Source organism: Oncorhynchus gorbuscha, linkage group LG03, assembly GCF_021184085.1.
Source record: "Oncorhynchus gorbuscha isolate QuinsamMale2020 ecotype Even-year linkage group LG03, OgorEven_v1.0, whole genome shotgun sequence".
Taxonomy (NCBI): Eukaryota; Metazoa; Chordata; class Actinopteri; order Salmoniformes; family Salmonidae; genus Oncorhynchus; species Oncorhynchus gorbuscha.
The window spans coordinates 35,262,417-35,277,628 of NC_060175.1; the positions used below are offsets into that span (position 1 = coordinate 35,262,417).

At 41.6% G+C, this 15,212-nt stretch overlaps 2 protein-coding genes and 1 long non-coding RNA gene across 3 annotated transcripts in view; all 3 read right to left on the reverse strand.

Annotated features, from left to right (window-relative positions):
- Positions 1-163: 163 nt before the first annotated feature.
- On the reverse strand, positions 164-1,800 carry LOC124019783. The gene is made up of 4 exons (XR_006835847.1): positions 1,698-1,800; positions 1,569-1,595; positions 824-846; positions 164-505 (listed from the first exon to the last, which is right to left on the reverse strand). It is a non-coding gene; the product is annotated as an uncharacterized LOC124019783 (long non-coding RNA).
- A 984-nt stretch (positions 1,801-2,784) lies between these two features.
- On the reverse strand, positions 2,785-11,591 carry LOC124031273 (proliferation-associated protein 2G4-like). The gene is made up of 12 exons (XM_046342336.1): positions 11,381-11,591; positions 7,894-8,022; positions 7,373-7,478; positions 6,242-6,311; positions 5,998-6,154; positions 5,754-5,832; positions 5,316-5,394; positions 5,045-5,178; positions 4,686-4,780; positions 4,470-4,597; positions 4,184-4,239; positions 2,785-4,099 (listed from the first exon to the last, which is right to left on the reverse strand). The coding sequence occupies exons 1-12, from the start codon at positions 11,463-11,465 to the stop codon at positions 3,943-3,945; spliced, it is 1,275 nt and encodes a 424-aa protein (XP_046198292.1). The 5' UTR covers positions 11,466-11,591; the 3' UTR covers positions 2,785-3,942.
- Positions 11,592-12,649: 1,058 nt separating this feature from the next.
- LOC124031275 (receptor tyrosine-protein kinase erbB-3-like) overlaps positions 12,650-15,212 on the reverse strand; it is a 64,048-nt gene continuing 61,485 nt past the window's right edge. The window contains exon 28 of the mRNA XM_046342337.1: positions 12,650-14,402. Coding sequence (XP_046198293.1) covers positions 13,513-14,402 — 890 coding nt within the window. The 3' untranslated portion in view covers positions 12,650-13,512. The remainder of the gene's footprint in view (positions 14,403-15,212) is intronic.

The window sequence follows — 15,212 nt, forward strand, 5'->3', positions numbered from 1 at the left end:
TCAAGAACCTGAACCCATATCAATACCCAAAGGCAGTTCACAAACTAAGTGTGCAGCAACATGGTTTCAAGAGTTGCCTCGTTCTCATAAGGATTTTACTGTAGGGCTAACTAACACACGTGGCTTGAAAGACAACCAATAAATCAATTAACAGGGAGCAATGTAGTTAGTAAACCAAAGATTTATTATGGTCTTTACAACAAATCAGCTGTGCTGGGCAGATGGTGTAAGGCCAGAATTAAAAACGACCAAAGATTCAATTCTCAGGTCTTCCTTGCCATTCTCCAGTAGTCAGCCAGCAGCCATTTGCAGAGTAGAAGACTGGGTAACTGGGATCTGTCCTTTACGCCATTGCAACATTTGCTTCAGACTACCACATTCAGCTCTTCACATCATGGACTGCAGACTTCAGTCACCAGAGAGGGATTGGAGATCACAGCTGTAGGGTATGGATGGGCCAGTCTACTTAGACCTCTGCCTCATCTTTCGCCTTTTACGCTTCAGCCTACAGACAAGAGTGACAATGAGTGAACAGCACTACATTACATGCAAAACTACACAGGCATAGTTGAGATTGCAAAGTAACTGTAGGGACTTTTAACAATGATTAAGACTCCACCAGTACTCAATGACAAAGTGTACACCCAGGATTGAACTCAATGAGCCTGAAATTGTGCTAAGCATGATTCTCATCGTAAAAGGCAAGTCCAGCCAATCTTGCAGTGTATCAATTGCTCTGTATACACGGAGCACCATGTTTGGCTAATGACAACTTGTACCATTCATACCCAACAAGTGAATTAAGGCAAAGAATGAATCTTACCTGCGCATACGCTTCTTCCTCCACTGTAATAAAAAACACATTCGTCAAGTGAAAATCCACATTCAAAACAAGCAAAGAATTGTTAACATGCTGATCATGATTTGAGATTATTCAAAGCATGCAGTGAAGTTAAACATGGCACTAGAAATCACTAACATGTTACATTACAAGGCATTACTGCAGGCTACAAGAGACATCAAAAGCAACATTGCTAGTACCTTTCATGTGCCACTGGGCCGTTCTAACTTAGTTTAACTACACAGAAGAAAACCGCAACATATAATGTGTTGGTCCCCACGTTCCATGAATTGAGCAAAGAAATATCAAACAAAAAGCCAATTCCTCATTTTGTGGACAAATGCTGACATTCGTTATTAGCATTTCTCCTTCGCCAAAACAATCCACCTAGCAGTTGTGGCATATCAAGCCTATTAAACATGTGGGTGGGCAAGTGCCCCTGTCCAGTCATGTGAATGCCATAGATTTGGGCCCAATTAATTTTCGATTGAGCGACTAACTCCTTAAGATGTGTTGAAATTGTTGCGTTAACATTTTTGTTCAGTAACTATATATATCGCCATGGACGAGGCTAACCCTGCGACAAAGACCATCCTACGAATACACCAGTTAAATTGAAAAATAAAGGAAACTAGAAAAAGGTTCGTCTGGCGTTAGCTAGCCACTGACGAGTGGTGACAATGAGCCAAACAAAAACCCGCCAATAAGTTGATATTCATCAATTTACCTTTGCTCTCATCTTGTGGAGATGTGTCTGCAATAAAATACATAACAAAGTTGTTAGATGCAATGGATGCCAACCATTTATTCCAGATTAGTTTGGATTCGTTTCGGGATAGCGTACTATAAGACTTACCACTAAAGCGAGGACACCAACTTGAAAGAGGATGTGACGAAGAAAGGGGAGGGGATTTATAGTGCCAACGCAAAACAAACGTCATATTAAATTGCCCCTTGCTCAGCTTAGTGCTCACTGGGAGATGTAGGCAGAAAGGGTTGAACATAAACGATTATTTTATGTTGGAATTATGCACCTGTGCACAGGTATGTTTAGTTGGTCTACAACCGCGTAAGTCTATGGATTCAGTTTGTAATAGCAAGATGGGGCAGACTTAAGCCATAAGACTAACAAAATGGCCACAAAGACTATCTGCATTGACCCTTCTATTTTATTTTTTCACTGACTATGTACACTTTACTTTATGTAAATAGAGCCAAATATGTTGATACATTTATTTTAGTTTATTGATAAAAGTCACCTTGTCCAAAATATTTACATGGCTATCAAAACATCATGCCAGGGTAAGCCAACATGAAACAGCCCTTATTTTAAGGGTTTCTAAAAATCCCCTGAGAAAATGTTAAGGTGGAAAAACGATTGGAACAATTTCCATTTAACGCTAGTTTTTATGGGTATTGTGACACCTCCACTATGGAGCTCTATTGTAAATATGGTATTGTCACGGACCTATAACTTACTTACTTTGTGTACTTACTTTGATTTCTCATGTTTTTTTTCTACTTGACTTTTTAATGTACTTTTCATAGTAATACTGATTACTGCATTGTTGGGAAAAAGCAAGCAAAAAAATACATTTTACTGTACTTGTACACAACTTTAAAAATGTGAAACTTTCCATCCATGTAACTTTCCTTTAAAATCTCATCAAGCAAATCAAACAGGTTTAAAAACGCTGTGAGCAAGAAATTTCTCACCACACTAAATATCTGCAGCCCTCCTTACTGATATATATAATCAGAAGAACTCCGATCATAGTGAAACTGAAGGTCCAGGGACCCGTAGATAATATAGGATTTTCATCTGTGCCCTATATAGTCCATGAGTTATGCTCTAATGGTAGAATTGTGTTTCATTTTGTTTCATATATCAAAATCATCAATAGAATAATAGTGGAAACATTTTTTTAAAATTAAACTCAAGGCACTGGTATAAAGTTTATTGAATGTTTTCTTCATTTTTTGAAAATAAAACAAAAACACAGGGGATCTGTATGTTGACTTACATGAACTCTTTGTGCATGTCTGAGCTGACCAAATTAGGCTACATGGGGAGGTTATTCTGATGGCTGGCTTAAAAAAAATACTTGTATGCAATTACATCAAAAATGTGTGCATAGTTTCCACAGAAAAGTAAACTAACTAACTACCCGTCACTAAAATCATTCTACTACAACTGTTGTAAATGTAGCTTTGCCAGATAATGATATATCTTACTTAGCAGAATAATGGGTTTGCATAAAATATGATTTCATGCAGTTCTGATTGAAGACACTGTTTAAAAGCTCCACTAAAAAGTATCATATTTTAGTAGATGGTTGACAAAAATTAGGTATCGTTGAAAATAAAAACATATTTCTAAAATTGTTTGACTGAAAACAGCGCACTACTTAAAAAAAAAATCCCATACCAGGAAAGAAGGGGCTGGCAGTAAACGTAGCAGGTTCGTTCCCCATAACCTATTCAGGTGTTGGTGCGAGAATTCTGTTCTCTAAATTCTGTGCTCTAACCGTTCAATTCTGTCATGTTTGAATAACTAACACTTGAAACAAATAGGATTCTAGGGCAAAAACATTTGAGGGGCTAAGTCGGTCTCCTTCATGTACAATGAAAATACCAAGTCAGTTTATCAGGGTTTGGAATTATTACAAAGTGTGACTGGGACCCCAACATTATTTTACAACAAATATCATCCAGTTTAAATTCAAACTTGCTTTATTTACTTCTTTTTTTTAATTTAGAAAGTTTATAAAACTTCACCTATAGATGGCAAGCATCCTGAAGTCAGGAAGTTACATCACCTAACGATAAGGTGTAAAAACACTGCTACAAAAGGTTATTTATCCATCATATTCCAAAAATGTGTTTCCCCAATCTAATATTCCAGTTAAGTATCAATGGCAAATATGTTGTTTACAACAATGTGTTACACAGGTGTGACCCTCATTCAGAATCAAATGAATGATGTGGGACACAAAATTGTATTTTCAACAGATTTGAGATCTATCAGATTTATTCAATGGGCCATATGCTAGAAAAGGGCATGTGGGTCAAAAAGAGCTAACAGTTGGGGAAGATTTAGATTAACTTTTTAAGATTCCATTCTTTGGGGGGGGGGGGGGGGGTGAGTGTGTGTGTATGCATGTGTCAGGGTGTTGGAAGACAGGTAGCCATCTACTCTGCCGCCTTTTTGCTCTCCTCAGTTGGCTGTCCAGTAGCGGTTTCCACAGTCTTTGAGGCCTAGGAGAGAGGAAGGAGGGCACAGATAAGAATGGAGAGAGCGAAGAGTGTATATCAACCTAATTCGTTTTTCATATCAAATACCTTCTTTTTTTCTTCTTCTTCTGTGTTTTGCGACTAGCTGAGCTCTGCAGTAGAGTCTGGGGGAGAGAGAGGGATTTTGTTGTCAATCATGAGATTTCTTCAATGGAAGCCACAACAGAGCTGGCAAGTGTGGAAATATAACGGTCAAAACCTCAGACGCCAACTCACAGTTATCTAGTTCAGGCTCTGAGATGCAAATCCCTGTTCATGGATAGTTATTCATGTAATATGAGCAGTGAAGCGCCTTTCAGGTTGCCTGGGGCTCTGGGCTGGGAGCCTTACTTACCCTAAGTTCTGCGTCCTGCACTTCGTGCTCTGACTTGTAGAGCTCTGGCTCAAAGGGTCCGCTGGTGATTCTATGGGGGCCGTTGGCCATCAGCAGCACTGTGAACTTAAACTGGGCCACAAACTCTCCTGAGAGACGGAGTGAGAGATGAGACAGGTAAATCGAAACAGAAGGAAAGAGCACAGAGGATAGGAAAAGACAGATGCAGAGACTCACCCTCCTTCTCGTTGAGCACACTGAAAGGCTGAAGCAGTTCGTGTTTGGCACACTCGACCACGCCCAGGCGGGCTTTAGCCTCATCCTCAAACGCCCTGAGAGGAGAGCAACAGGACAGACCCGTTAGCTGAGGAGGTTTCCAACAGACATTCAAAGCACCTGACTCAGCATCAGAGATGGTTGGTTGATACGGTCTTAATAATATAATATAAAACATGTAAATACAGTCATGTGTGCATACATTCTACGTATGGGTGGTCCCGGGGAACCCACTACCCTCTTGATAGCTACAGAAGGACCATGGGGTTGGTTATAACATCTCTCTGACACTCCTAATGTGCTTCCATTTGGTATCCTACCTGAGAGTGAAGGGCATGGCGTCGAAGCGTCGCTCCACCTCACTGAAGAACATGCGGGAGGTCTTCATCTTCAGCCCATACTGCTTACTGGGGTCCCTCTTGTAAATGGTGGTCCTCTGGCCTCCATCCCTGGCCTGGGTATAAGAGCATAGAAACATTGGACAGTCACATTTAGCCAGGTAAGAAATGTAAAGGAAAAAGATTAGGGGCTTCTTAGGACAGTTCATTGGGGCAGTGAACAAAAATAAATTAACATCTCCCTCTCTTTTACCTTCCCTTCACCAGTGCTGATCAGGACATCCACAGCGTAGACCTCGTGCACCTCAAACTCCGCCTTCTCATGGTCCTTCCTGCAGACGGGCATCAACAGTAGCCAATCAGAGCAACTCACGCAACTCCTGTCTGTCTTTGTGGTATTGCACTTTGTCAAAGCACTATTCTCTGGGGTGACAGGAATTATTACAAAGTGTGACTGAGTGGCAGGTAGCCTAGTGGTTAGAGCGTTGGACTAGTAACAAGTAACTGAAAGGTTGCAAGATCGAATCCCCGAGCTGAGAAAGTAAAAATATGTCGTTCTGCCCCTGAACAAAGCAGTTAACCCACTGTTCCCCGGTAGGCAGTCATTGCAAATAAGAATTTGTTCTTAACTGACTTGCCTAGTTAAATAAAGGTAAATTAAAAGTGTTCAAGTGCTCAGACATTAATGTACCTTTGCTGGTCTGTGGGGTTCTGAATGATGGTTTTCTCTCCATCGATGATGTGCTGCTTCAGCTGATGAGATAACATACCTTAAACAGAAAGGCACCAAAAAACAACATCATTGCAACGTTTTTCTTCCTACATTTGACTGTTGTCACACAACAGTAAACTTCATACGTTAAAGGTCAGATAAAACTGTTGATTCACTATCTTAGACCCATCAACCAGTCAACTTAACTAGTGAAGGCACTCACCCTCAATGGCCGTGCATTTGAATGACTGAGCAATCTTGTTCCATGCCTCAGTCACCTTTGAGTTCTGGTTACCAGGCTTGACAAGGCGTAGGGCTGCCTCCGCGCACATGTAAGCTGCATTGATCACATCAGCTTTCTTCCCCGTCACTGGAGCCTCCTACATACACAGGGCAGAGGTGGGAACTGTAAGCCTGTTGCGATGAGGGATCAAAAACCAAGTCATAAGGCCATACAAGGTACATACCTTAGTAGCTCCCACAACAAAACTATGAGCTACATTAGAGATGAAGCCGTCAACATGGACACCAAGATCACTGCAGAAATAAAGGGGGCAGAGATGGAAAGGAAAAGGGGAGATGAAAATGTGATAAGTCATGAGGAAAATAGAAGTGCATCAGACATTCAGAATTATTTCTGCCAGGGGTGTGAATACTTATGTAAATGAGATATTTCTGTATTTCATTTTCAATAAATTTGGAAACATTTCTATAAACATGTCATTATGGGGTATTCTGTGTAGATAGGTGAGAAAAAAATAAATTTAATCCATTTTGAATTCAGGCTGTAACACAAACTGTGGAATAAGTCAAGGAGTATGAATACATTTAAGGCACTGTATGTAATTGTGTAAAAGGACTAGATGAGATGATTATTTCAATGTTGTGTTCCCATCATATGGGAAAGACGTCAACTAAAAATACAAGGTCAGACAAATACGAAAGAATCGAATGTGTGTGATTATATTACGGTGAGTGAGGATATGCTGAGGTTAAGTTTGGTTACTGGTTTGTTCATGTTCACCTACAATACTGCAGGGGGCTCAATGCATCTCAAAGACAGCAACATGAGCAATTTCATTGTCATGGTGGAAGGACACACCCAGGATTTTGTTATAGTAATGATAAAGGTTACTTTTCAGATTCTAAGAATGGCACAGCCATACAGTACCACAGCATAAGCTGGCATTTAACCATTAGTTGGGTCTTAAACACATTACACTCACAATATTCCTAACAGTGACATTATTATATATTGACACAAAACAGGAAAGGTAGGGTCAGAGATGAAGACAAAAGTGGGCAATTCAACAACGAAGATGAAGAGGCTTGTTTAACTACGCAATGGCCAAAGTGACAATTGAACACCAATACCAGATGAACAAGACATGTAATCCAATCATTACTTAGAATTTGCCACATGACAGATAGACATACGGCACACATAGACATACAGAGAGACGAGACCTAACAGAAAATACAAGCCAACAGCCAAGCATCAGATGCATGAGAACACAGCACACAAGATGACAGACGAGAGGGGTACTGGAGACACACAGAGTGATGGGGGCCACGTTACTGCAGATGGAGGTTCCTACATTTTGACCAGGTCCCCATCTTTAAGTGTGTAGTCAGGGTCACTCTTCAGGGGAGAGAAGTGGCAAACACAGTTATTGACTGAGACGCTGGTAGGGAAGGCAATGCCTGGAAAAGGGAAGAGAGAACCACCAAATCTTTAATTTAAAAGAATCTGTAGTGTTTGTGAGAGAGACCTGACTGATGTCAAATTACATCCCTATTCTTGCCCCATATCACTCTTCATAGTTCTGTCATCTCACTGGCATATTCAATGACCCATCCCACGTTCAGGCTCATTGTGAATGTGTGGCATGGACACATGCAGACTCCTGCCACAGGCTGAACTGATCAGGTGATGTTTCTAATTTGGAGACAGTATGACACATTAACCACATCATGAGAACAACCACTGCTTTGAACCACCTGCCCTACATAAACAGCTATGGGACACAGGGCAAACAGTTTTATCAGTACAGTAAATAGCCCCATTCCTCTTGCACTTCTCACCCATACTTATCTCCCCTCTATCCCAGCCCCTCACCTTTCTTTAAATCCTTCTCCTTCCTGAAGACCTTGCCAGTCTCGACCATGATGTGGGCATCTCCCTTCTCACACAGGTTGACGACAGACACCCCTGACTTGGCCGCCTCAATCACCACACGCAGGGCCTCTGGATAACAAAAGAGAGGGCGGTCAGGGGAATAGAAGGTGGAGTGGTATCAGACAGATGAGGTCAAAAAGATTAGAGTGTAGATGTGAGACCAAAGATGTCATTATTATATTCAATCACACCATATGCGTTCTCTATGAATAAGACTACCCATTATGGTTGTATTGTGTCATGATGAATCAGCAGCAATTTAACAAGTTTCATTGTCAGGTTACTTTTATTTTATTTATTTTTTTATTTCACCTTTATTTAACCAGGTAGGCTAGTTGAGAACAAGTTCTCATTTACAACTGCGAACTGGCCAAGATAAAGCATAGCAGTGTGAACAGACAACAACACAGAGTTACACATGGAGTAAACAAGTCAATAACAGAGTAGAAAAAAAAGTCTATATACATTGTGTGCAAAAGGCATGAGGAGGTAGGTGAATAATTACAATTTAGCAGATTAACACTGGAGTGATAAATGATCAGATGGTCATGTGCAGGTAGAGATACTGGTGTGCAAAAAAGCAGAAAAGTAAATAAATATAAACAGTATGGGGATGAGGTAGGTAAATTGGGTGAGCTATTTACCGACGGACTATGTACAGCTGCAGCGATCGGTTAGCTGCTCAAATAGCAGATGTTTAAAGTTGGCGAGGGAGATAAAAGTCTCCTACTTCTACGATTTTTGCAATTTGTTCCAGTCACAGGCAGCAGAGAACTGGAAGGAAAGGCGGCCAAATGAGGTGTTGGCTTTAGGGATGATCAGTGAGATACACCTGCTGGAGCGCGTGCTACAGGTGGGTGTTGCCATCGTGACCAGTGAACTGAGATAAGGCGGAGCTTTACCTAGCATGGACTTGTAGAGCCAGTGGGTCTGGCGACGAGTATGTAGCGAGGGCCAGCCGACTAGAGCATACAGGTCGCAGTGGTGGGTGGTATAAGGTGCTTTAGTAACAAAGCGTTTGGCACTGTGATAAACTGCATCCAGTTTACTGAGTAGAGTATTGGAAGCCATTTTGTAGATGACATCGCCGAAGTCGAGGATCGGTAGGATAGTCAGTTTTACTAGGGTAAGTTTGGCGGTGTGAGTGAAGGAGGCTTTGTTGCGAAATAGAAAGCCGATTATAGATTTGATTTTGGATTGGAGATGTTTGATAGGAGTCTGGAAGGAGAGTTTACAGTCTAGCCAGACACCTAGGTACTTATAGATGTCCACATATTCTAGGTCGGAACCATCCAGGGTGGTGATGCTAGTCGGGCGTGCGGGTACAGGCAGCGAACGGTTGAAAAGCATACATTTGGTTTTACTAGCGTTTAAGAGCAGTTATGAGTCATAACCTAGGGACTGAGGCCAGTCTCTGAAGTCCATAACTGGAAACCAGCCAAACATCCAGTGCCAAACATTCAGAAAGTATTCCTACCCCTTGACCTTTTCCACATTTTATTGTGTTAGAGCCTGACTTAAAAAAATATATAAATAAATTGAGATTGTAGGCCAGCGACATACACACACACAATACCCCATAAAGTCAAAGTGGAATTATGTTTTTAGAAATTTGTACAAATGAATTACAAATGAAAAGCTAAAATGTCTTCAGTCAATAATTATTCAACCAGTTTGTTATGGCAAGCCTAAATAAGTTCAGAAGAAAACATGTTTAACAAGTCACATAAGGTGCACATGCATTGTGTGTAGTCTTAAACATTATTTTTGAATGACTACCTCATCTCTGTACTTCACACATACAGCACCTATTAATATATATATTTTAAATTAAATGTAACCTTTAACTAGGCAAGTCCAATAAGAACAAATTATTATTTACAATGACAGCCTACACCGTCATAGGTTAGTTTTGTGGAGTAACTACAATGTTGTTGATCCATCCTCAGTTGTTTTCTCCGATCACAATCATTCTGTAGCTCAGTTGGTAGAGCATGGCGCTTGTAACGCCAGGGTAGTGGGTTCGATTCCCGGGACCACCCATACGTAGAATGTATGCACACATGACTGTAAGTCGCGTTTGGATAAAAGCGTCTGCTAAATGGCATATATTATTTAACTCGAACAGTTTTTAAAAAATCACCAATGGCCTCATGGTGAAATCCCTGAGTGGTTTCCTTCCTCTCCGGCAATGGAGTTAGGAAGGACTCCCTGTATCTTTACAGTGACTGGGTGTATTGATACACCATCCAATGGATAAAAATGTAAATAGCCGACACTGCATTGAGCATGGTGAAGTTATTAATTACTCATCTACCAATAGGTGCCCTTCTTTGCAAGGCATTGGAAAACCTCCGTTTTTTTGTGGTTGAATATGTGCTTGAAATTCACTACTCAAATTTTTCTTTAACACAGTGAGACCATGCAACATATGACTTGTTTAGCAAATATTTACTCCTGAAATATTCAATACTTAGGCTTACCATAACAAAGGGGTAGAATAATCATTGACTCAAAACATTTGTAAAAGTCTCTAAAAACAAAATTCCACTGACATTGTGGGGTATTGTGTGTAGATCAGTGGCACATTTGGTGTTCAGGCTGGAACACCAAAATGTGGAAGGCACTTTACTTTCTGAAGGCACTGTAGCCAACAGTATATCCGTTAGACCTCAATTTCACTTCACTTGAAGCAAGTAGCAAACGTTAAATAGCTACCTACCCACACAGCTGGCTAACTATCAAACTCTGTTGTTCCAATTAATCTGTTAGTCAGGCACCATCATATAGCTACAATTTGTGTGGTTGACATGGAAACATAAATACTGTTATCCCCAAACCGTGAACTAGCTAGCTAGCTATGACTTCTAGAGTAGCTAGCCAACTAGCTACATCTAGATAACTAACAAATAAGGTGGTTGGTTAGCTAGCTTGCTAAACTCGACAGCTAGTTGTCTGATGTGACTAACTGTTAAATCACCTACAGCCTACGTTGTTCACAAAATAACCACGTTAACATTGTTCACGTGAAGTCAGCTTGCTAGCACCAAGTTACTAGACAACTAGGACTGGGCCCCATTTCCATTCCACACGTTTCTATATCTGAGACTAGCAGGTCAAAGCACATGGCTGTTGGACTGTGCCTACTTAGTCATTGATTGGGCTTGTTCGACAGTACAAGCGACTGCCAACTGGCTGATGTCCAACATCACCTTGAATCATAAATAACGATTCATTATTATTTGCAGATCCGTCAGTCACAATTCACCCATGATACATTCACTGTTTTGACGCTCTCGAACAAGGCCATTGGTATGTGCCTACCTGTTATGGTGTCTACTACACTGTCACTACGGGCTGTGTGTACGAAACGAATGGCATGCAGAGTAGGTCACCTCATTTCAAATCATTCCGATCGGACACTTACGGTTGGCGATGTCACCTCCCATTTTGTACTTGGTGACAACCAAGTCCTCCGCGATGGTCTGTTCTTGTTCTTCGTTGTCAGACATCTTGACAACGTCTCTCTTTACAACACTTTTCCCGATATGTCAAGCTCCAAGACCAACACACATCCAAAGCTCCACTCCGCTGCTAAAGCCCAGCACCCTCATTCCAGATTCTCCTCCCACCTCCTTCCACGTAAGAACAAAAAACGTCCCAACAACCATGCCGCCAAAATGAGAAGTGAAGCTTCATGGTTTAGATTGTAGTTTTTCAACCCCCTTCAAGTTACTATACCTATACACGTAGCACCACAGAATAAACTACATTTCACACATTCATCTACATCCACAACATGGGTTGCGTCACAGGTCGTCTTTTTTGGTATTGGCACTGTGACGGAGCACCACCTTTGCTGCAAGTATAACATGCCAAGAAAGGTTCTAATCACTACTGACTCAAGTAGTAAATATTGTGCAAAATGTGGGTGACACATCATCCTAATCATCATATTCTCCGGTGACTCTGAAGCAGTCTAAGCTCTGGAGAAGAGTCCTTTAGATACAGACGGAAAATGATTCGGTGGTTATCATCAATCCAGACAACAGTGATCACTCAGACTCACTGAGCACGATATACGGAGAGAAACCCCATCCAAACAGGGGGCCTTACTGCCTGTGTCAAGACAAGTTGTTACTTTATAATGTGATAAAATACAAATACCACATTATCATCTGCTTTGAATTAAGTTTGTGTTAATCATGGAAATTTCAGCACGCACTGCCATTTCTTTTGATGCCCTAAGGGGAGACGAACATTTATGAGTGTCTTACAAGTAGGCTAAACATTTGAAAACGTTGATTTATTCGATATTCGAATATGGTAAAAACTGATTTGGTTTCTTAAAAGATAAATTAATGAAGAAGCACTGAACTGGAGAGCTAGGACAAAATTACAGTAGGTGCACGCACACTTCCCAGCTGAGGAAACGGTCAGCCTGAGGCTTGGATTTCAGTACCAGAGTGCATGCTGCGCTTTTAAGCATGGATGTTGTTTCTGGTGTTGAGCTCTAGTAATCTGCTCAAACCAACTGCAATAAAGATGACATGGAACGTGCCCCTTTATTTCTCACTTACCCCGATAAATGGGACTGTCAGAAGAAACAGAAAGACCAGCACAATATAAATTAATTAAAGATCTAGTATCAACAAACTGAATGAGAATTATGTCCCCCTGATAAATAACAATTATGTACATTCTTCAAAGATTTTTATTATTTAAAAAAAACTTTAAAAATATATCACTAAAAGGTAACATTAACATATTAAAAACATGAAAATACAAGTGAAAACGGAGATTGTACAAATACATTTTTGTTCTTGTTCTTAGTAAACACAAATACAAAGCTTGTAATCTGGCCATTTCATTTAGTGCCTTCCTCACTCACAGTGCATTCCACTTGTAATACAGTAAAAAAAACATCCCAAAGCTTATGTTATTATGGATAAAAACAATGATCATTGTAAACCTGTAACAGACACATTAAAGATACAAACATAAAGATTCTGGGTTCGAGTCCAGACTCTGTCGCAGCTGGCCTTTACCGGGAGACCCATGGGGCGGCACACAATTGACCCAGCGTCATCCGGGTTAGGGGAGGGTTTGGTCGGCAGGGATGTCCTTGACCCATCGCGCACTAGCAACTCCTGTGGAGGGCCAGGTGCAGTGCATGTTGACACGGTCGACAGGTGCACAGTGTTTCCTCCGACACATTGGTGAGTCTGGCTTCCTGGTTAAGTCGGCATTGTGTCAAGAAGCAGTGCGGCTTGGTTGGGTTGTGTTTCGGTGGACGCAGGGCTCTCGACCTTCGCCTCTCCCGAGTCTGTACGGGAGTTGCAGCGATGAGACAAGACTGTAACTACCAATTGGATACCACGAAATTGGGGAGAAAACGTGGTAAAAAAACATAAAATAAAATATAGTTATAAACATGCCACACATTTTTAATATTGGATGGCTTTCTCCCCTCCCCTGGTCCTTCATTGATTTCAATTGGCATGGAAGAGCTACAGAGGCGTCTATCCTCTTCAGCGCCAGTGAGGGAGGTCCACTTCCCTACGTGTTCACAGCGTTAAGCTTCAGGAACAACCTGCTCTGCCAGTAGTCTGGATTGTCAAAGGAGCAATCTCCGCCACTAGGCTCCCCTACCCCTGCACGCACTTTTACAAATGCCCCCATCCCTGTGTGCTGACCCCCCATGCCTCCCACTGCGCCTTCACCTTCTCTCTGCACATTCTCGTACTCCACTGGGTCCCCAGCTCCAGGGGCGGCCAGGGAATCCATGTCCTCATACTCATCCACCTCTCCCTCTCCTCCTCCTTGCATCCTTAGACCCTCCCTGCCTTGCAGATCCTGCCGCAGCTTGGGCTGTCTGTTAGTGTATTGATAGTCGTCCTCTTCTACGTATTCTACTACGTATTCGTCGTCCTCCTCTTCCTCCACCTCTCTCTCGCCTTTCATCCTCTGTTTAAGGGTAGCTCCAGGGTGAGGCGCATCTCGTGTTGGGGGATCGTCTGGTCTTTCACTGGCTTCTGGTCCAACACTTTGAATGTCCATGTACTTGTATTCCATATCACCGGAGCCCTGTTGCTCTGTGTTGTCTGAATCAGAGTTGAGAGCTGGGAATTCATAGTCCTGGTGTTCTTCATTCTTGGTTTGGCCTCCCCTGTTCTCCCCAGCTGATGTCCTGTACCCCATGCACTTTGAGTACTCTGTGTCCGGCACAGAAGAGCATTGCCTCTTGTTCATCTTCAGCCGATGTGGGCCATCTTTGGAATGTCCAGGTTGCTGCCTGGGGGAGAGATACATAATGGACGCCTGTTTGTTCATGTACTCATATTCCTCACAGGCACTGTCATGGTCCTCCGAGGGTCCTGATGGGTATGAGGAGACCTTGGACGTCCTCCAGTGAGGAGGGGTGACCTGGGAGTTAAACAGTAGGGTCTCTGTGGCGAAGGGTGACAAGAGAAAAAGGAGTGAGTAAGGTGATCCAGAGATCTGAAATGATCTGAGTACTCTTGCAATTAATACTGACATTCATATACTCAGAGTTATAACAATACCATGCAACCATCCCCAAACATGTCATGCAAAACCATATACACTTTTTATATGGCTTAACTTCTCTAGGATAGGGGGCAGCATTTGGAAATTTGGTTGAAATGCATGCCCAAATTCAACTGCCTGCTACTCATCCCCAGAAGATAAGATATGCATATTATTAGTAGATTTGGATAGAAAACGATCTGAAGTTTCTAAAGAACTGTTTGAATTATGTCTGTGAGTATAACAGAACTTATGTAGCAGGCAAAACCCTGAGGACTAACTGTTCAGAATTATTATTATTTTTGCCTCTGACTGTTCCCTGACTTGTCATTGCCAAGGGATATTTCTTAGGAACCTGTTTTCAGTTACTACCGCTTCCACTGGATGTCACCAGTCTTTGGAATTTGTTTGAGGTCATTTATTTGTGCAACGAAGAAGAAGCACATCCAGGAACAACGTTACACTATTGAGAGTTGCGCAAGACTGAGCATGGTTTGTTTTCTTCCTGTATTGAAAACAGATTGCCCCATCTACAATTTGATCGATTATTAACGTTTAAAATACCTAAAGTTGTATTACAAAAGTAGTTTGAAATATTTTGGCAAAGTTTATAGGCAACTTTTGAAATATTTTGTAGTGACGTTGAGTTTTTTGGAAACTTTTTTTTCTGGATCAAACGCGTCAAATAAATGGACTTTTGTATATACCGT

Bases quoted from the DNA above. Each gene is read 5' to 3' on its own strand.
- LOC124031273 (XM_046342336.1), bottom strand. From the start codon at position 11,465: ATGTCTGACAACGAAGAACAAGAACAGACCATCGCGGAGGACTTGGTT. The intron at 8,023-11,380 runs GTAAGTGTCCGA...TTTGTTATCCAG, and splicing joins GGGAGGTGACATCGCCAACC to AGGCCCTGCGTGTGGTGATT. The intron at 4,100-4,183 runs GTATTTGATATG...CCTCTCTCCTAG, and splicing joins AAGAAGAAGAAAAAAAGAAG to GCCTCAAAGACTGTGGAAAC.